At 54.3% G+C, this 21,781-nt stretch overlaps 1 protein-coding gene across 1 annotated transcript; it reads right to left on the reverse strand.

Annotated features, from left to right (window-relative positions):
• Positions 1-263: 263 nt before the first annotated feature.
• Positions 264-21,688, reverse strand: P3H1 (prolyl 3-hydroxylase 1). The gene is made up of 15 exons (XM_059716394.1): positions 21,213-21,688; positions 19,050-19,202; positions 13,396-13,585; positions 12,939-13,070; positions 11,673-11,812; positions 10,324-10,413; positions 10,059-10,111; positions 6,780-6,901; positions 6,542-6,669; positions 5,686-5,781; positions 5,103-5,253; positions 3,120-3,237; positions 1,892-1,967; positions 1,184-1,324; positions 264-967 (listed from the first exon to the last, which is right to left on the reverse strand). The coding sequence occupies exons 1-15, from the start codon at positions 21,660-21,662 to the stop codon at positions 824-826; spliced, it is 2,184 nt and encodes a 727-aa protein (XP_059572377.1). The 5' UTR covers positions 21,663-21,688; the 3' UTR covers positions 264-823.
• Positions 21,689-21,781: the final 93 nt, after the last annotated feature.

A 21,781-nucleotide genomic window follows, 5' to 3' on the forward strand; every position in this document is an offset into this window, starting at 1 on the left:
GGGAGTCTAAACCAGGACAAGGACAGGAGCATCATCTGCATAGAGAAACCAAAAAGCATAAGCAGATCAGGTGGAGGCACCAGACCGGCAGGTGGAAAGGTCTTTGGGAAACAGGGGAAACGCAGGACACCTACCTATACCCCAGCCCTGACCCACTCCCTGCTGCAACCCAAGCGCAGGGAGCCAAGAGGGGCCTGGAATCCCACCCACGTAAGCAGCAGACAGGAGCTCCAGACACGGCTGACAAAGAAACAACGAACATATTAGAAAAGAAACCTTTATTTCCTAATCATCTGCAGAAGGCACTTAAATACTTGTGGCACATAATGGTTTGGATTCAGAGGTCCTCTGTGGGCTGTGGGGGGCACTGGCTGCAGCTCCAGCTCTTTCCCACACCGAAGTACCAAGTCTCAAGGTGTTTGACCTCAGCATTCTGGACTTTTGCCACCCAGGGGCAGAGAGAGTCCCCACTGCAGGTGCAGCCTTGTCTGTGACACGACCTACCATGGGCTAGCCTCAGTAGCCAAGGATTTGTGTCCTTGCAATGGGAGATCGGGAGCCTGGTTGTGACAAAGGACCCAGGTGTGGTGGGTACGGTGCAAAACCAGCAGGTTCCTTTTCAGCCCCAGCTGTGCTCAGACTCCAGGCATCAAAGCAGCCCACAGATACTGCTGCTCCTGCCGAGAGGCTTTAAAGGAGCTAGTCAGTTGTTGGAGGCTCAGGACAAGTGCCTCACATCCATGAGCTGCAGTCAAGGCAGGTGGAGTCCTGAAATGCTTTAGCTAGCACCCTTCTTCCCAGCAGGGCAGAGCCTCAGAAGGCATCATAGCTCATCCTTTCCTTCCACACGCTGTCTGGGAGCATCTGTTGTGGTTGCCGGCTCCACTTCTGGCACCTTCTCCGGAGGCAGATCCACCTCCTCTGCACTGAAAAGCATCTTCACCAGCTCATCTGCTTGCACACGCTCCTGCGGGTGAGAGCAGGGTTACTGCGTGCTGCAGGAGCTGGGACGTGCCCCCGCACTGCTGTTATGGGACCGGGGGGTGCATACCAGAACCTACAAACAGCCAGCTTCAGAGGGAGAGGTGAACTGCTGGAAACCTCATCCAGCCACCTCTGTGCCCCAGAGCTCTCTAGAGCCCTTGGGAAAGAGGAGACAAAGCAGCAGCCTGGGACCACTTACCCGTTCACTGTGCCGGGGGTCCAGGGTGAACCAGAGCGCAATGGCACAGCGCTGGCCCTTGGTCACAGCCTTCACCCCGTGAGGGTTTTCTGAGCCCGAGGAAAAGCCAACCGCACGCCCGCACTGTGGCTGCACCTCTGCCTGCAGTGGGGAGATTGGTTAGGAGCTACCCCCGGCACTGCCCTGTGGACGCTCCCCAAGTTCCTGAGCCCCGTGCACAGGCTGGCAAGGCTGAATCAGTGCCGAGTCTGGGTTTGGGGTGTTGTGACAAATGCCAGGCTGCATCTTCTTCAGGAGTGCTCCCTGCCCAGCACTGGAGTGCCTCTGCCGCACAGGGAACCCTGCTCAGCCCACAGCACGGCACAGCCAGGCCCCATTTCCCTGCTGCCGCATTAGAGGGAACACTGTGCAGGTGCTCTGTGCTCAGGATTGGGAGAGATGCAGCTGAGTGCGGCATCCAGCCCGGCCTCTTCTGCACCCTGACAGCCATGCAGTTCCAGCCTCACCAGCTCAGGGTTGTTCCCACCGCAGTCTCTCAGACTAAGTTGTTTAGCCAGGCAGAGCTGGCAGGGGCAAGCGAGAGGAGCAGTTTGTCCATGCCTCCAGAGGTGTCTAATCCAGATCCCAGAGGCATAACGTGGCCGGGCACCCAGCCCCAGTCATGCCCCTGCCACAATCACCCAAAAGGCACATGCAGAGGCCACTGACCGTCTCAGTCTTGGCATCCATTTCGGTGAAGTAAAACGTTCCTCCTTCGAAGTCCCCGTTGAGATAGAGGATGGCGCTAGAGCCAGACACGAAGCAGAAAGAGTGTCATTTCCTAGCCCCATGCCCACAGGCCTCAGAGAGCCCTTCCTTCTTCCAAGCCAGATAGAAGAGATGACTGCTGATTCCTCTGCCCCTCCTAAGCCCCTTCCTCAAGAAGGCAGGCAACCCCATCCTGAAGCTGCACAGCAGCGCTGCTGAGAGATGCCAAACACCTGCTCTTCCTCACAGGGTGGGACAGGACCCTAGAGCAGCGTGGCCACATCGGAGCCTTGCTCTTCTGCAAGGGCCCAGCCAGCAAGCACATGTCTGTGCCTCTTTCACCGTGCTGAGGAGCACTGTCAAGAAGCATGACCCACCCACCCACTCCTGTCCAGAGTGTGCCAGGAACGGAGGCAGTGAAACTGCCCTGAGGACATCTCCTGCCACTGCTCGCACAGCCCATCTCCAGCAGGCCCGAAAGTGGCTCCAGCCCTCGTGTCTGGGACTGGCTTACGCAGGCCAGGCCAAGCAGGCAGGGCTTGCTTCTCAGCAGTGCTTCAGGAGTGCTGCAGCAGTGTATACGTGACCAAGTGCAGCACTTGCACTGAAAAGGGCAGGCACCAACCAGGCTGTTCCTGGGCTTGGCTCTTTAAGGGAAGGGAATTTGGGGATCTGAAGCCTCCCAGGAAGGACTGACAGTCTACAGAACAAGTCACAGCATCGTAGAGCAGTGGGGCTGGAAGAGAACTGCAGAGGTCACATCTGGCCCAACCCCAGCCTGAGACAGCACCAGCCCTGACAAGCCATCATCTGAACTCTTCACAAAACTACTGTCAACCCTGATACACCACCAGACATCACACCCACGCCTGCCGCAGGGAAAACAGGGGGACCACAGCAGCCAACATCCTGCTTCTAATAAAAGGTTAACATACGCTCAAGAGATCCCAGGTATAGACTGTGCCCCCTGCTAGAGGAAGGCAACCCCTCCCCTCCCAGTCTGACCAGAGGGTAAAATTCCTTCCTGACCCCACATATGGCACTGGTCCGACTTGGAGCAGCGGGGCAAAACCCTCTAGCCAGGAACCTCTACCCAGGTGACCAAAGGGGAACCAGTCAAGTGTGCGACACCCTCAGGCCAGCAGCAGCAGGAGTGCCTGGAGCTGGGCGCTGTGCCGATGGGCCTCACCTGTAGTCCCGGAACGTGTATGCCGGGGGCTCCTTGACACACACCATAGCTTCTGCGTTGAGGATGCAGTTATCCACATGCACATCGTGGCTGTTGTCTGTCCGGTCTTCTTGCTTATCTAAGAGAAGACAGCCTGGCTGATCAGACTGGCTACTGTCATGTCAGAGGGCAGGACTTGGATATCCATCTCACTTACCAAGCACTAAGCCAAAGGAAACCTGCAGCAAGACCCCACCCCACAACACCAAAAGCCTATCCCTTTACCAGCGCTCTGACTTGAGGATTTGGGGCTGTCCCCAAGGAGGCCGCAGTGCAGTGGGAGAGCTCTGTCATCCTGTTGCCTGGCCTGACTTACACCTGCAAGGTGTCCGAACCCCTCCCTATTTTTGGTGGGACATCAGTTATTCCCCTACTCATTCTGAGACAGGCATTGAACTGCTCTACTTTACCCAGCACTTCTGAGGGTGTGGACAGACATGGGGCAGAGCCTGGGATGGTGGGCCAAGGCAGGGAACAAGAAATTCAAGCATCTGCCAATACTTCAGGAAGCCACTGCCCCTTCTCAGGGGTAAAAGGCTTAAATCTCCGAGTGCTGAAAACCTAACTCCCTTCCCAACATGTCCCAGAAGGGCAACAAGCTCCACCTTGCTGTGTCCCACCGCTCTTGCTCCAGTTGCACCGTTGTGCGGTGCAGTCGCTTGCTGCCAGCACAAAAGTCTGCAGCCCAAGGAGAGCATGGAGTTGAACTGCAGCTGCTGAGGCATCAGGCATCACATCCTGCACAAATGGGGAGAGGTTCCCTTGGGCACACAGAGCCTGGGTCTTCTCCAGGTTGAAGTTCTCAGAGCACATCTTTACCCTGAATTACAATTATGTAGCAGTAACCTCGTGTCTCACTGCAAAGTTTATTCCCTGCAACTGGGAGACAAGTTCTCTGACTTTAGCAACAGCCTGCCTAGTTTCCTCCTCCCTTTATCCCTGCAAAGGCAGCTTGGTTCAGAAGGAGAGTGCTGGACCCCGTTCCCTCCTGTGCCGTGACTGAATTGTTCACCGAGTTCCACGCAGTTGCCCCAGTGCAAACACCCGGGGCTGTACAGGCTGTCTGTGTGCAGGACACTCATGGACGGAAGTGACTCACGGACAGAGAGAACCAGCGGGACCCTTGGATCAGGTGGGACTTTCAGGGCTTGCTGCTGGAGGACTGAGGAGCCAAGTATCTAGCTTGTTTGCAGCTGCATGATCTGGAGGGGAGGATGGCGAGGAGCAAGAGGGAATCCCAAGGACTCATGCATGCAGCTCACTGGACTGAGCAGCAACAACATGCTGAGGGCAGTGCTTGGCCTGTGTCATGAGGGAGGTGAGGCTAGAGGGTCCCAGTGGTCCCTTCTAGATGGTGACCATCTGAATCTGTGGGCACTGCTGCCCTTGAAATTCAAACCCAGGTAGTCAGGATGCCCAGCTCTTTCACATGCTCATGGACACTCACTGCCCCAGGAGGTACTGGTGGAACCCATCTTTACTTGGTATCTGGGAGCAGGGAAGATCCCCAAGGTGGGGAGTGTCCAGAAGGGACAAGATGATCAAACACACAGTCTTGGTTCAGATACTGGCTGGATCGCTGTTCTAAGTCTGGGATGGGGGAAGGATTCCAGGGAAGCCAAGAAAGGGTCCTGCGAGATGCAGCTCAAGATCATCCCCCAATAACAGGCAGGCATATGCCACCTAAATCTCCAGTAATTTCAGGGAGCCCTGCAGGTAAGTGTCCTCTGAAGCCCCCATGCTTTGGGGCAGGTATGTTAATAAGCACAGGGCTGAGCCACACATGGACCTCTGATCTCCAGGGAGGGGTAAGAAGGAGCCCTTAGCATCTGACCCAGAGCCTGAAGGCCACTGAGGGCAGCAACACCAGTGAAAACCAGGAAAGGGAAAGCACAAGGCCTAGGTCTCACTGAGGCCGGGTCAGGCCCTGCCACCTGCATTTACCTTCGATGGCTGTGCGACACACCAGGTGCGAATAAGAGAAGTAGAGCGGTGTGTCCAGGCGGAAGTAGGACTCCATCAGGCGCCGCACCTTCTCCGTCACGTTGTAGTAGAGCCAGGCACTCTGCACAGGGACTTTGTGCTCCTGGCCCAGCTGCGGGAGACAGACAGCATGTTCATGAGGGCTGCAGCTGCCGGGCAGCCAGGCTTCTCCCCTGGCTGTTACCCTGATCTGTGCCTCCAGCTGCTCTATGGGAATGGCAGTGTTCAAGAGATGGTGCCCTTTGCCCAAGGCTGGGATACGAAGACTGGGGCCCACCCCCTCGGCCCTCTCTGGCTGGCACAGGGGCAGTTCTTTGCATTCACTCAGGGGTTACTCTACAGTTTGGCCATTCTCTGAATCAACTTGTCATGGGTAGCCAGTGCTGTTCATGTCTCCAGGCAAGAACAGATGGGTGTGAGGTCTGCCAAGACCTCCTTCCTCACTGGCCCAAACCCCAGCCCCACCCAGCTCTAGTCCCACTCTTCTGCCCACTTGCACCTGGGGTTCACCCCTTCCCCAAATCTGCCACAACAGCAGTCCTACCCTGAGGGCTTTATAGACTGTCACGCCGTAGAAGGTCTCGCTGGGAGTGTGAGGGGATGTTTTCCCACGATAGCCATCCCCAGCAGAGGCAGCCGCCTGCAAAACCCAGAGTCAGAGGTGAGACATCTGTGCCACTGCCTGCCCAAGAGAAGGGACCAGGCAGACCCTGGTGAGAGCAAGGAGACCAAGCAGGGCATTTGGGGACCCCACACAAGCACAGTAGGTAGGAACTCCTCAAAAAAACAATGCCAGGAGTAGACACCAAGATTCATGGTGCCGGGAACCAGCCCTGCTAGAAACTCCAGTCCCAGCTACAAGCATCAGACTCCAAGGTGAGGAATTCAGCCTGGCCCCTCTCCACCCAACACAGGCCCTCAGTGACCTCCATCCTGCCTTCCAAACCAGACCCCACACCCCTCCCTTCCCAGTACAGGCTGGACACGCAACAGCTACATTCGTTGTCTTGCAAGTCAGACAACGGGATGTCCCTTGTATGCAGCAGTGGGTGGGCTGGAGAGAAGGGGTGTCTGCACTGCCAGTTGGGGAGGGGGGCTAGAAGGGGGTTGGGCTGGGAGACAAAGGACTCCGTTTCACATCTTAAGAATGACAGTGGATTCGTCAGTGGATACTCTCTCTAAAGAGTTTGCTCAGGTATTTTTAAGTGTCACTCCTCCATCATCTCCCTCTCCCAGCTACACCCAGAGTCAATCCTTCCCTCCTTCCTGCCTGGCTTTGGTGTCTACCTGGACCCACACACCTCAGTTTCTCAGGATTTCCCTACCCAGGCTCTCCATGTCTCCCAGCCAGCCTGTTCCTCCCCAGCCCTGTTTCCTGCGGATAGCAACTAGCCACTCACGTTGGTGAGCCTCTGCAGTTCCCGACACTCCTCATCAGAAATAACTCCATCCACCACCACGCGCTGAGAGCCATTCAACATCCTGGAGTTCATGGTGATGCTGACCCCATCATACAGCAGTGGGCCACCTGCAGAGCCAATGCACAGGTCAGGGGAGCACCCGGAGGGGTCAGTGGGACCAAGGGTAGAAGAGGGTGTGTTGGCCCCTCCTCACCCACTGCCCTCTGGCTCCTCTCACCTTCCCGAATTAACTTGTTCATGTCCACAGACTCTTTGGTCTTCTCCTCCACCAGCGTCTCTATCTCCTTCATCAAGTTGCCAATCTCTTCAGAGATTCGTGCTGCTGTCTCACGCTCTACCCTGCAAACAGAGAGGCCTTCAGGAGCAGCCCCAGGGCTCCACTGCCCCAACCTGCCTTGGAGGCGGGGGCCAGATTGGAAGACCTGCAGGAGACTGTGGGGGGCAACTTTGAAGTCTCCATAGAGGGGGCAGTGACACACAGTAGGGCTGCGCGAAATTTCAGCACCAGTCTTGTTTCGACTTGTTTTGAGGTTGAAACAGCAAAATCGAAACAAAACAGATATGGTTGAAACAGCCTCGAAACGAAACGAGGCAAGTCAAAACGTTTCGCCGTTTCGTCCATAGGCTATAATGGGAAAGGTCAAAACAGTCTATAACTTTGTCATTTCTGGACCGATTTGGATAAAACTTTCAGAAATAGTAGCCCCTTCTGAGGGCATAAAACGTGCCAAGTCTCAAGAAGATAGGTGCAGGGAGTTTGGAGAAACGGCACCCCAAAATCCTGAGAGCCAAATTTGTGTCATGTGTATGCGTTAAGGCACAGCAGGGTCAAAACTACAGGAAAGCTAGTGCCTGGCGAGGCCACAAAGCCTTCCACATTTGAAGGAGATCAGTGCAGGGGGTTCAGAGAAACTGCACCCCAAAATCCTGAAAGCAAAACTCACGTCACATGTATGTGTTAAGCCACAGCAGGGTCAAAACTGTAGGCATGCTAGCCCCTGCTGAGGCCACGAAGCCTGCCACGTTTCAAGGAGATAAGTGCAGGGGTTTGGGGGGAACTGCCCCTCAAGCTGCGGACAAGCAAAACTGGTGCCACGGGTGACACTGCGTGTGTTAATGCGCAGCGGGGTGACAGCTGCAGGGATGGTGGCTCCTGCTGTGGCCACAAAGCCTGCCAGCTGTTGAGGAGATCGGTGCAGGGGGGGTTCTGGGGCCTGCACCCCTAACTGCTGACAGACAAAACTCGTGACATGGGTGCTTGTGCAACTGACTGTGTCTGTCTTGGGGCAGTTGATTCATAGTAGCTAGGGACAGGAGGGACCTGAACAGATCATCTAGCCTGACCCCCTGCCACAGGCAGGAATGAGTGCTGGGTTCACAAGACCCCAGGCAGGTGATCGTCCAACCTCCTCTTCAATTTGCCCAAGGGAGGGGCGAGGACCACTTCCCTGGGAAGCTGGTTCCAGATTTTGGCCACCCTAACTGTAAAATATTACCTTCTGATCTCTAACCTAAACCTATTCTCCATCAGCTTATGACCATTGTTCCTCGTCACCCCAGGTGGTGCTGGGGAGAAAAGGGCTCTTCCTATTTGCTGTCGATCCCCCCTGATGAGCTTGTAGGCAGCCACCAGGTCCCCCTTCAGCCTCCTCTTGCTCAGGCTGAACAGGTTCAGGTCCCTCAGTCTCTCCTCGTAGGTCCTGCCCTGCTGCCCTCTCACCAAGCGGGTGGCCCTCCTCTGACCCCTCTCCAGGCTGGCCACATCCCTCCTGAAGTGCGGTGCCCAGTACTGGACGCAGTACTCCAACTGCGGCCTGACCAAAGTTGCATAGAGAGGAAGTATCACCTCTCCGGACCGGCTCGAGATGCACCTTTGGATGCACGACAAGGTCTGGCTGGCCTTGCTGGCTGTGGTCTGGCATTGGCGGCTCATGTTCACCTTGGAGTCGATAATGACTCCAAGATCCCTTTCCGCCTCTGTGCTTTCAAGAGGGGAACTCCCCAGCCTGTATGTATGCTGTGGAGTCTTTCTCCCCAGGTGCAGCACCCTGCATTTGTCTACGTTGAACCCCATCCTATTCTCGCCTGCCCACTTTTGTAGTCTGTCTAAATCTATTTGCAGCCTCTCTCTCCCTTCAAGTGTGTCCATCTCACCCCACATCTTAGTGTCATCAGCAAACTTGGACAGTTCGCATCGGGTTTGTCATCAGCAAACTTGGATTGTTTGTATTGATTATTTCCTCTCCTTGGCCTCTGGTTTTGTAGGTGTTAATCCACGCTGGTTAAGTCATTATGTAGTAGCTAGGTACTGTGTATTGAGCTGGTCCCTGAGTGAATCATAACTGGTAACTGGTAACACAGTAGCTTAGCAGCCAGGCCTGCAGTAGTCCCTCGCGCCCCCCCAGTGCCTTGGGACAGACACAGTTGCACAAGCACCCATGTCACGAGTTTTGCTTGTCCGCACATTGAGGTGCAGTTTCCCCCAAACCCCTGCACTTGTCTCCTTGAAACTTGGCAGGCTTTGTGGCCTCACCAGGGGCCACCAGCCCTGCAGTTTTGACTTCCCTGTGACTTAACACATACATGTAACAGGAGCTTCGCTTTCAAGAATTTGGGGTACAGTTCCCCCCAAACCCCTGCACCGACCTTCTTGAAACTTGGGAGGCTTCGTGGCCTCAGCAGGGGCTGCCATCCCTGCAGTTTTGACCCCACTGTGGCTTAACACATACACGTAACACAAGTTTTGCTTTCAGGATTTTGGGGTGGAGTTTCTCTGAATCCTCTGCACCTATCTTCTCAAAACTTGGCACGCATCATGCCCTCAGAAGGGGCTACCATTTCTGCAAGTTTCATCCAAATCAGGCCAGAAATTACAAAGTTATATCCTGTTTCGACCTTCCCCATTATATGCTATGGGTGAAATGTCAAAACGGCAAAAAATTTCAACGGAATGAAATGGAACAGACATTTCGACTCGAAACACAAGTCGAAACGAAACACCGTTCTGTCGAAATGCTGGTCGAAATGAAACGCTTCCATTTCGCACAGCCTTAACACACGGGTACCGGGGGGTAGGTAATGGGTACAAGAGGGCAGGGTCCAACAGTTAGCTACACAGGCTCCTCTCCCTTGAACTGCCCAGGAGCCCCATCAGCCCTCAGACAAGCTAGAGCAGCATATGCTTTAGCCACAAGCCCGATCTCCTGCCTAGCTGCAGAAGGCAGCCTGGGGGAACCCCAGCAGCCCTGCAGCACTTTGAGCTCTACACAGGAGCTCTCAATGGGACAAGTCGACAGGCCAGCTACATGTCTTCTATCCATGGTGGGAGGGTCAAAGGACTTCCCCTTTCAGCGGTCTCTAGCCCTTCCTGCCTGTCCTGCAACAGCCAGGTGGTCTGAGGCTGTTACCCAAACTGCCTGCCAAGAAGGCTGTTGGGTAAGCTGGCCTCCACAAGCAAACGGGCTGCCTTGCAGCTGGCATTGCTGACAGTACTCACTTTTGCTTCTCTCGCAGTCTCTTTGGTATCACCTCCTCTGGGGTCCACGTATCCTACAGGCAGGAAAGAAACCAGTCACCAGCGATAAGGAGAGACTCAAGGAATCAGTGATGTGCCGTGCCAGCCCCGGACGCACCGCAGTGCTGCTGAAGGGCACTTGACCTGTCACAACTCCTCCCTGAAGCCACTCTCCTCCTCCCCAGGCTATCTGCACCTTCCAGGTCTTGCTGCACCTCTAGGTCCAGCCAAGAGAGCCTCTACTCACCGGGTCCACAAACGGAATCCCAAAGACATCGTAGCTAAAGAAGAGCAGCTCCTTCTCCAGCAGACTGCGCTGCCGGTACACCCGGATATTCTGAAAGGGCAGGAGATGGGGACAGGTCTGAGTCTGGAGACTGAGGTGGGGGTGGGAAGCCTGAGCTTGAAACAAGGAGCCAGGGGTAGCAATGAGAGGAGATGGAGGGGATGGAGCTTAAAGGACCATCCTCAGCTCCCCAAGATGTCTATAAACTGACACCATGAGTCTGGGCAATTAGTTCACCAATTCCCGATTACAGTCTTCAATGATAACCCAGGGTGTTGATTTACGAGTGCTTAGCTTCCCCGAGCATCCCCTTACCTCTCTTGATCAGTAACCGTTTCTACAAGGCGCTCTCACTTCCTAGCTGTCAGGAGGCAGAGAAGAGACAGGACAGAGAGGTTGGGAGGGAGGAGCACAAGAGGTCAAGGCTGGAATATTTCTGAGTCATCAACAGAAGCATCTCTCCCTCCCACCTGCCTGATACATTACTAACAGTCCAGCAGCTTGGCAGACCAGTGACAGAGCTAACAAAGAGGATAGGAACTGCCTCAGTGGATCAGATTGGGGTGTCAGGGAAGTAGCTCCAGCTCTCGCACAGAGCATGCAGCGGTGGCAGTTCCAGGTCTGGCACCAGGCTGTGGCAGGGCTGGTGGTCTAGGAGCTAGGCCATAGCAGTGGCAACAGGCAAAGCAGTTGGAGGGCGACTGGGCCAGTGTCAGCTCTCGCTCCCCTTCTGCCACTGATCACCATGTCCACTAAGGTCCAAGCAACCTGGATTCTGCGGCAGGCCACTACCCCCTGGCCATGGCCCCCAACTTTTGGTGGCTCGTCAGCAGCCCAGCAGGCTGGACATGGAGCTCCCAGCCAGCTGTGTATTTGACACCCTGAATTAGATCATGGGACTTTCTAGTTTGTGATCCTGCCTGCACGTGACCTGGACATCATTCTTCAGAGGAAGGTGTAAAGCTGGAAGTGTGCACCACAGCATCCTAATAGGAGATACTCAAAGGCTTATGCCCTAGGTTATGTTCATGCCTAGCCCAGTCGTATTCATTGTCTGGTTTGGACTGAGGTTCAACTAGAAAGCTCCAGTCCAGATTCCTAGCACAACAGGAACCCTCACAAAAGGAATGAAGGTGATCCATTCCCATGCTGTCCCTTCTGCACGATAATGCACATAGACTGGACACTGAGCCCCTTCCCTAAAAGCTGTGATCCCAGCACCCCAGCAGCTGTTTCACTAGGACTGGGAAACACAAGATGACAACCCAGCTGGCAAAGATCTAGAAGAAGGTTGCCTGAAGGGCACTCACTTCTCGGGGCTGAATTGGTGCAGCCAGATTTTCCCCAAGCACAGCTGTGTAGTAGGCCACGTTCTGATTCATTACTTCGTCGTTTGGGAAGAAAAGCAAGTAGGTTTTGGCACACTCAATGGCCTTCTCGTAATTCCCACCTGAAAAAGAAATCAGCTCATTAAGAGAAGATTTTTTCTTGCTTCTCTGCTGGATGCTGGCTAGGAGAAGCACAAAGCAGAGCAACCTTATAGATGTTTTCATGCAGAGACAGTCTGATCCAGGAACAGCCACATCCCCGGAATGCAAAGGCCCAGAGCCCAGGCCCTTGTTACCCTAACAACTAAGAGATCATTTGCTCCTGGTCGGCCTGATTCCCGTCACTGAGCTGTGATTTCTGAACCTCACAACTGAGGAGGGAGCAAGGAAAAAGCTACAGGATGTGGCTGGAAACCCACAGCAATGCACGACTTCAATCCAGCCAATAGATGAAACAAGGGGTTGCCTTGCACTCTTCAATGGAAATAATTTATTTGCAGAAATAAAAAGATCATGCCGCTGAACTTGTCTAGTGCCAAAGGCAAACAGGAATTGGCTCTGCAGCTGGAGCTGTCTGCTGAGATGGGAATGGGGGCATTCCTCCCCTTCATTCATCTCTTACTTCTACACAAAGCCAAATAAAAGGCCAAGTCACTCTCCTCCCCATCACTTGCTGAAAGGGAACAGACAACTGCACAGGGGCTGGCAGGCTCATATTCACTGATAACAAATTGGGACAATGGATCAGTAACCCAGATACTATGCTAAGGCATGCAACTGAAAAGCCACCAATGAAATAAATCCCACCACATTTTGTGAAGTTTTGGGATGACGAATAGTAACTGAGGCTGAGGCCACACATGAAATAATAATAAGAAATTCTTGAGAGCTACCTCATTCTTGAGCAGCATCCATCCCATGCCCTAAATTTATTAATGCAAAGGTTCTGTGGAAAAGAACCAGTGAAGGGTCCTGTAATGCAGGGCTGTATCTTAGTGCATGAATGCAAAGGGTCAGGACTGAAGTTGTCTGTGAGGCTGTACTTATGGCATTTTCTGACTCCCTGACTGCAACATCAGCTGTCTTCTGCTAACATATATGCATTATATATTTTAATATAGAATATGCTACACACTGCTGCCTCTTTCTTCTGTCTAGGCATCAATAGAGCTGTGCTGTGGCCAACAATCCCAGAAGCGTGACTGGAGGGACCTACCAGCCTGGAAAGGGACAAGAGAAGCCACTTACTGTTGTAATAGGCAAACTGCAGGTAGTTGAAGTGAGATGGAAGGAAATCCTCAATGGGCTTCTCTTGGCCATCCTCGGAAGCCAATTCAGTGACACAGCCTTGTTTACAGCTTAGCACCTGCATGTAGTGATCTGACAGAGAAAGCACATTTAACTGGTCAACAAAGTCTTGAGTCAGAGCAAAGTCTCTTCATTCATGAGAGCCTCAGACAGCAACCACTTCATTAGAACCTACAAAATAAGCCTGGGAAATTAAAAGTTGCATAGGCTCAAGTTTGGCTCCTTCTCTTCAGCCATCGACTCCTCACGTCCAACATGAAAGTGTCCTGGTAGTCTGTACCAAGTTCAGAAAACCTTCTAAGAGCAAACTGTAGAAGGGAGATTCACCTGTAGGAGGCTCCAGCAAGAGAGGCTTGTGCTGCACACTAGCTGGCAAAGGGCTGTGCGCTGCACTCACCTGTCATGGCCTGGAAAAGGTCAGCGCTGTATTCCAGGTAATTGTAGCCTTCATAATCATAAGGCCCCTCACACAGCGCACGGCATTCTGCGTCAGCCACAAAATATTCCTCCAGCGCCTTCTCCAGATGCAGAATGGCTGCGGCTGGCTGCTCCTCCGTGTAGAACCTCACGCCCAAACGGAACTTGGTCTGCAAAAAGCCAGAAAGAAAAGTGAACCCTAAAGTTAAGCAGAAACGTTCCAGCCCTGGGGCAGTTTGGCACAATTCCCCCAACTCTCTGACCCTCAAGCCCAGGGAGAGCAGGTCGTGGCTGCCCATCTTCACAGGGACCTTCAGTAAGAAATGTCTAAGAAGAGAGCAGGCAGAGTCCATGCCAGCCTGCCTATGCCAGGCCACTGAGTTGGGGGGACCGAAGCAGTCTTGACAGCTTCGGTCAATAATGCCTTCAAAGCAACTGAGTAAGGGGAGAACCTCCTTATCCCAACCCTCGCTACTGGAGAAATCCAAGGAAGAAAAGCTTATTGCAAGTTTGTGCTGTGTGACTTGAGATGGGGTCTGAGCTCCACAGCGTCGCAGGAACTGCATTGCCACATGCTACAGCCACATGGGCGGTACATATTGAGGGCTATAGATTGTACAGAAAGGACAGGGTGGGGAAGAAAGGGGGAGGGGTTGCGCTCTATGTCAGTGAGCAATATACATCAACCCTCATCAAGATGGAATCCAAGGATGAGGAAGTAGAAGGACTGTGGGTTAGGCTACATGGGGGGCAAGGAGAAAGGGATTTGGTGGTAGGGGTCTGCTACAGACCCCCACACCAAGGGGAAGAAAGAGATTCGGGGGTCCTGAGGCAGCTCTCGGAGACCATAAAAGCTAAGGAGGCGGTAGTCACGGGGGACCTAAACTACCCGGACATCTGCTGGGAGTCACAGACAGCAAAGTCCCACCGCTCACACAGGTTTCTAACCTGTGTACAGGACCTCCACCTGACACAGGAGGTACACGGTCCCACTAGGGGGAATGCCATACTGGATCTGGTATTGGCAACGGGAGATGACATGGTAGAGGACCTCCAGATCGGTAGCCATCTGGGGGACAGCGATCACCTAATAATAGAATACACCATAAGACATCAAGTGGGTAAGGTAACTAGTAGGGTGAAAGTGCTAGACTTTAGGAAAGCTGATTTCAATGAACTCAGGGGATTAGTCAAGGACGCACTGCAGAGTAGGAGTTTTGATGGGATGGGTGCCCAAGAAGGGTGGCTGTGCCTAAAGGAAACGATCCTTCGGGCACAAAGCAAGACGATCCCCAAGCGAGGCAAAAGAGGGAAAGGGGCCAGGAGGCTTCCCTGGCTGACCAGAGAAATCCAGGGCAGCCTAAGGGCCAAAAGGGGAGCACATAAAAAGTGGAAACAGGGAGAGATCACCAAAGACGAATATACCTCCTCTGCTCGTGCTTGTAGGGAGGCAGTTAGATGGGCCAAAGCTACCATGGAGCTGAGGATGGCAACCCAAGTAAAAGACAACAAGAAATTGTTTTTTAGATATATAGGAGTAAAAGGAAGGCCCAGGGAGGAATAGGACCGCTGCTAAATGGGCAGAAACAATTGGTGACGGACAGGGGGACAAGGCTGAACTCCTCAACGAGTTCTTTGCCTCAGTGTTCCTAAGTGAGGGGCACGACAAGTCTCTCACTGGGATGATAGAGAGGCAGCAGCAAGGCGCCAGACTGCCACGCATAGATCCTGAGGTGGTGCAGAGTCACTTGGAAGAACTGGATGCCTTTAAGTCGGCAGGCCCGGATGGGCTCCATCCGAGGGTGCTGAAGGCACTGGCCGACATCATTGCAGAGCCACTGGCGGGAATATTCGAACGCTCGTGGCGCACGGGCCAAGTCCCGGAGAACTGGAAAAGGGCCAACATGGTCTCCATTTTCAAGAAGGGGAGGAAGGAGGACCCGGGCAACTATAGGCCAGTCAGTCTCACCTCCATCCTTGGCAAAGTCTTTGAAAAAATTATCAAGGCTCACATTTGTGAGAGCCCGGCAGGGCAGATTATGCTGAGGGGAAACCAGCACGGGTTCGTGGCAGGCAGATCGTGCCTGACCAATCTAGTTTCTTTTTATGACCAGGTTACGAAACGCCTGGACACAGGAGGAGGGGTGGATGTCGTATACTTAGACTTCAGGAAGGCCTTCGATACGGTATCCCACCCCATACTGGTGAACAAGTTAAGAGGCTGTGACTTGGATGACTACACCGTCCGGTGGGTGGCGAATTGGCTAAAGGGTCGCACCCAGAGAGTCGTGGTGGATGGGTCGGTCTCGACCTGGAAGGGTGTGGGCAGTGGGGTCCCGCAGGGCTCGGTCCTTGGACCGATACTCTTTAATGTCTTCATCAGCAACTTGGACGAGGGAGTGAAATGTACTCTGTCCAAGTTTGCAGATGACACAAAGCTATGGGGAGATGTGGACACACAGGAGGGCAGGGAACAGCTGCAGGCAGACCTGGACAGGTTGGACAAGTGGGCAGAAAACAACAGGATGCAGTTCAACAAGGAGAAATGCAAAGTGCTGCACCTAGGGAGGAAAAATGTCCAGCACACCTACAGCCTAGGGAATGACCTGCTGGGTGGCACAGAGGTGGAAAGGGATCTTGGAGTCCTAGTGGACTCCAAGATGAACATGAGTCGGCAGTGTGACGAAGCCATTAGAAAAGCCAATGGCACTTTATCGTGCATCAGCAGATGCATGACGAATAGGTCCAGGGAGGTGATACTTCCCCTCTATCGGGCGCTGGTCAGACCGCAGTTGCAGTACTGCGTGCAATTCTGGGCGCCACTCTTCAAGAGGGATGCGGATAACCTGGAGAGGGTCCAGAGAAGGGCCACTCGTATGGTCAAGGGCCTGCAGACCAAGCCCTACGAGGAGAGACTAGAGATACTGGACCTTTTCAGCCTCCGCAAGAGAAGGTTGAGAGGCGACCTTGTGGCTGCCTATAAGATCATCACGGGGGCACAGAAGGGAATTGGTGAGGATTTATTCAGCAAGGCGCCCCCAGGGGTTACAAGAAATAATGGCCACAAGCTAGCAGAGAGCAGATTTAGACTGGACATTAGGAAGAACTTCTTCACAGTTCGAGTGGCCAGGGTCTGGAACGGGTTCCCAAGGGAGGTGGTGCTCTCCCCTACCCTGGGGGTCTTCAAGAGGTTAGATGAGTATCTAGCTGGGGTCATCTAGACCCAGCACTCTTTCCTGCCTATGCAGGGGTTTCAGACTCGATGATCTATTGAGGTCCCTTCCGACCCTAACATCTATGAATCTATGGAGGGATTCTGCCTCCCCTAGACAGGGCCACTTCCCTGACTTCAGAGCACAACTCTCAGTCATGCAGTCAACTCCATCTGGTCATAACTCAAGAGGCCACAAGACCTTTCCCTGACTAGCCTCAAGGCTGGATCGTATTGGGAGGCTGGGCCTTTAAGGATCCCTGCACATACGGACTGTCAGTCACTTTTAGTTAATTGCAATCACCTGGCACTGAGAACAGCTCAGCAGTCTGTGCTATATTCATTAACTCAGAAACAGAAGGCAATGCCTGCAGGTGGCGTTTATGGTATCAAGCTACCACCTCCACTGGCCACACCTGCCCCTTACCTATAAACTGCCAAGAACTGAACAAAGCAACCAGTAGCAGGTAGATCTTGCCCGATTAATCTAGTCTGCTTTTACGACCAGGTTACAAAACACCTGGATGCAGGAGTAGGGGTTGATGTCGTATACTTGGACTTCAGGAAGGCCTTCGACACAGTATCCCACCCCATACTGGTGAACAAGTTAAGAGGCTGTGACTTGGATGACTACACAGTCCGGTGGGTGGCGAATTGGCTAGAGGGGCGTACCCAGAGAGTCGTTGTGGATGGGTCGGTATCAACCTGGAAGGGTGTGGGCAGTCGGGTCCCGCAGGGCTTGGTCCTTGGACCGATACTCTTTAATGTCTTCATCAGCGACTTGAACGAGGGAGTCAAATGTACTCTGTCCAAGTTTGCGGATGACACAAAACTGTGGGGAGAAGTGGACATGCCGGAGGGCAGGGAACAACTATAGGCAGACCTGGACAGGTTGGACAAGTGGGCAGAAAACAACAGAATGCAATTCAACAAGGAGAAATGCAAAGTGCTGCATCTAGGGAGGAAAAATGTCCAGCACACCTACAGCCTAGGGAATGACCTGCTGGGTGGCACGGAAGTGGAAAGGGATCTCGGAGTCCTAGTGGACTCCAAGATGAACATGAGTCGGCAGTGTGACGAAGCCATCAGGAAAGCTAATGGCACTTTATCGTGCATCAGCAGACGCATGACGAACAGATCCAAGGAGGTGATACTTCCCCTCTATCTGGCGCTGGTCAGACCGCAGTTGGAGTACTGCGTGTACTTTTGGGCGCCGCACTTCAGGAGGGATGCGGATAACCTGGAGAGGGTCCAGAGAAGGGCCACTCCTATGGTTAAGGGCTTGCAGACCAATCCCTACGAAGAGAGACTGGGGCACCTGGACCTCTTCAGCCTCTGCAAGAGAAGGTTGAGAGGTGACCTTGTGGCTGCCTATAAGTTCATCATGGGGGCACAGAAGGGAATTGGTGAGGCTTTACTCACCAAGGCACCCCCGGGGGTTACAAGAAATAATGGTCACAAGCTAGCAGAGAGCAGATTTAGATTAGACATTAGGAAGAACTTCTTCACAGTTCGAGTGGCCAGGGTCTGGAATGGGCTGCAAGGGAGGTGGTGCTCTCCCCTACCCTGGGGGTCTTCAAGAGGAGGTTGGATATGCATCTGGCTGGGGTTATCTAGACCCAGCACTCTTTCCTGCTTATGCAGGGGGTTGGACTCAATGATCTACTGAAGTCCCTTCCGACCCTAGCATCTATGAATCTATGAGTCCCTCACTTTAAGCCTTACAGTCACCTGCTAAGGGATTTTTCATCTGGGTTTGTGCCTTTCCTGGGTTTTTATGTCCTAAGTCCCTGGGACTTAGCCTGGAAGGTTATTTTCACCCCTTTTCTCCAAGAGGGAGAGGCCTGCTTTTATTAAAAATCCCCTGATAAATATTAGAAACCTCACGTTGAGCTCCCCTCAGTTATGCTAGAAGGCTTCTTGCATATCAGGAGCCCTTCCATCTTAACTGAAGATCAAAAGGTAAAAATCATTAACCAAGGCATCCTTTCTCCAAAGTGTCCATCAGGTGCAACAAGTTAAGTGGGTATAAAATGCACACACACTCTTAAGTTTTAAAACAGTCACCAAATTACTTTCCTTCTCAACTGTTCAGCTCTCACTTCCTTGTCTCTTTGATGTCACTATTTTTCTAGGTCTGCAGTCACCAGGCCTAAATTCCTACCACAAAGTCAGAATTCTTCCCCTGCCAACTCTGTTAGGCATTTTTATCTGTTACAAAGCAGCCAATAGGACAAATATCTAATCTGATATGCTGTAACCATTACAGATCAGCTTTAGAGGCCACTGACTCCTGCAAAAGATGAGGGAGACTTTGGGCACTGTGGCCCTGGGAAGGCAGCACGAGTATAAGTGCTGACCCTAATGCCAAAGCAGTAGGAGGAGACTGCACTGCCAAATGCTCTGGAAAGAGCTCCTCTTACCATGTGGGGCTTGGCCTCCAGGTCCATGAAGTCTGACTCTTTGACTCCTGCCATCATCTGGTAGTACTCCAGGTTCTGCTTCATCTCCATGTGGTTGGGGTTCCCCACAAAGAAGGTGTGTGCAGCAGACACAGCCTTATCGATCTTGTGAATCTGAGCAAACAGACATGGAAAAGTGAGACGAAAGCTGGGAATCACTAGCCATATACAGCCAGCTTCCTGAGAGCGCATTGCAGCACAGTGCAGAGGGACACCAAGATCTCAGACCCATCTCTAGCCTAAGTAGCCTAACCAAGCCTAGGGAGAGTCCTCTCCTACCATATACACCTGGCTTCAGGCACCTTCCCCAGCCCCAAGACACTGCACTAATGACAGTCATAAAAGTCCATTTGGACTATAGACCCAGCCCCTGCCTTCTGACCAGGCCTAGCCTCCTGGAGCTAGACTGACTGTCATAGCCTTATTTTCCCTTGTGCTACGAAGCCCAGGAAAGGAATGGGGCATTAACTAATCCAGGCTGCGTGAATGCTGGCTGCCCGTCTTGGAGATGCAGAACAGAGCTGCAGCTAAAATGTACAGGACCCCGATCACCCCCGAGTTTCCACAGGCTTTGCCTCCACTTCCTTAAGTTGCAGCGAAAGATGGTTTTGTGCTTTGGGCACAGGGACTCCCCCACACATGCTCTGCTGCCCTACCCTCCTCTAGTCCCCGAGGAACCGGTAGGCAAAAGGTGGGGTCAGTCCTTCTTCCCCTCCTTGCTGCATTTTTGGGACAGACTAAAACGACAGCATGCTACCAAGTAGCATAACAGGGCTCTGAAATTGGTTAGGACCTCCAGGCACTAGGGTCATTCAAATTAGAGACCCCCCCCACAGCAGCACATATTGCCTTCTCCCCTCCACCTGGTCTAGAAAGTGGTAGGGGAAGGAAGAAAAAAGACACCACCACACGAGGAAGATGGTGGTCACTTGATGCGTCTTTGGGAGGCATTCAGATCTGAGGATCCAGTACAAAAACCTGCACGGTGCCATAGCAGGCCCCAGTCACTTGGGTTGTATATCAAACTGGACGCGACAAAGCCTGACAGGCCCTGAAGAGACTAATTCTGCCCCAGCATCGACTGGACTAGCTGATTTGTTAGATCTATTTTATTTCTACTTAGTGTGATTCTGCAGATGGTGCTTAAAACTGGCAGTCTAGTTTTTATAACAATTTGTACATCAGCATGGACTAGCCGTTGGCAACCGTATTGCAGTGGTGGCCCCGCGCGGGTCCGAGGCACGCTGGTGCTGCGCCCTGGCCACCACCACTTCTCCCAGGCCCAGCACAGGCAAAGCCTCCCCTCCCTGGCTGCAGCGCAGCGCGGGAAAGCCCCGGACCACCGCGGCCTCCTGCGGCCTGGCCCCTGCCCCCGAGGTCTGGAAACGGCCTGCAGGCTGCTGACCCCCATCTAGACGTCCAAAGCAAGGGACCACTGGGGCAGGGGGCTGCCAGGTCCCTTCCAGCCTGAGTGTGCATGAAACCTATTAAGTAGTTTCAGGGTCTACCCAGAGGTTCCCTATGAAACCTGGTAATTTTGAAATCCAGACTCATCTCTAAGCACCTCTCTCCCTCCACGCAGCTGTGCGCGAGGCAAGCGTCCAGGGAGAGGAGCGAAAGTCCCCGTGCACAAAGAGCTGCCGAACGCTCGCGATGACGGAGCAGACACCTCTCCCTCTCATCGCCCCAGGGCACAGATTTTGTCTTCCTTCTGCTAACACCAGCTATTCTAACAAGAGCATCAGCCTCTCTCCAACCAGCCCGACCCCATTGTCTTCAAGCTTTCTCTGGGGCGCGCGAGACCGACTCTAAAAGCGCTCCCGGACCAGGTCCGGCGCCAGGGTGGCGGGTTCGGTCGGTGCGTCGCATCACTGCCAGCATGTACCGGTGCAGGGGGAGCGGGGCACCGCTGCGCGCGACTCGCACGCGGGACAGAGGGGCCGCGCACCCGCAGAGCGGAGACCACGTCGCGCGGGGGCGGTGGGCGCAACGCCCAGCTCGCGACGTGGCGTCGCGGCTTCTGGACCGGGGGAGGGGGGCGGCGCGCGGCAGGAAAAGGCGGGGAGACGTGTGGCGCCGGGCGGGGGGGCTCGGCAGGCATCCCTCCCCCCTCCAGCCGCGCACCTTGAAGTAGGCGACCTGCAGGTAGTTGTAGGGGCTGCGCTTGCGGAACTCGAGCTCCAGCTCCTCGGCCAGCAGCAGGCGCGAGGGCGCGGCGGGCCCGCAGGCGCGCAGGCAGGCGGCGCGGCGCAGCAGGGCGCCGAAGAAGCGGAGGTCGCGCAGGGCGGCGGGCTCGGCGGCGGCGGGCTCGGGCCAGGCGGCGGCGGCGGCGTTGGCGCAGCGCAGGCGGCAGTGGCGCAGGCGGGCGCGGAGGGCGGCCCGGGCCCGCAGCGCGCGCTCCATGTGCAGGATCACGGCGGCCCAGTCGCCCCGCGCGTACGCCGCCGCGCCCGCCGCGAACAGCGTGTCCGCCGCCTCGACCGGCACTGGCGGCGCGGGGGGCTCGGGCTCGGGCCCCGCCTCAGCCTCGGCCCCGGCCACCAGCCACAGCAGCAGCAGCGCGACCGGCGCCATAGCGGACCCCCACACAGCCCCGCCGCCGCCGGCTCCGCGCCCCGCCCCCCTCAGCCTCCGCCCCGCCCTGCAGGCCAGCGCGCCGCGCTGTCTCGCTGCGTGCGCAGCCACGTCGCCGC

Source organism: Alligator mississippiensis, chromosome 13 (genome assembly GCF_030867095.1).
Source record: "Alligator mississippiensis isolate rAllMis1 chromosome 13, rAllMis1, whole genome shotgun sequence".
NCBI lineage: Eukaryota > Metazoa > Chordata > Crocodylia > Alligatoridae > Alligator > Alligator mississippiensis.

Coding starts and splice junctions, on each gene's coding strand:
- P3H1 (XM_059716394.1), bottom strand. CDS start 21,662: ATGGCGCCGGTCGCGCTGCTGCTGCTGTGGCTGGTGGCCGGGGCCGAG. Junction 1,968..3,119: donor TACACGTTCCGGGACTACAG/GTGAGGCCCATC, acceptor GTCTGGCTCTAG/CGCCATCCTCTATCTCAACG. Junction 968..1,183: donor ACCCCCGGCACAGTGAACGG/GTAAGTGGTCCC, acceptor TCTCACCCGCAG/GAGCGTGTGCAAGCAGATGA.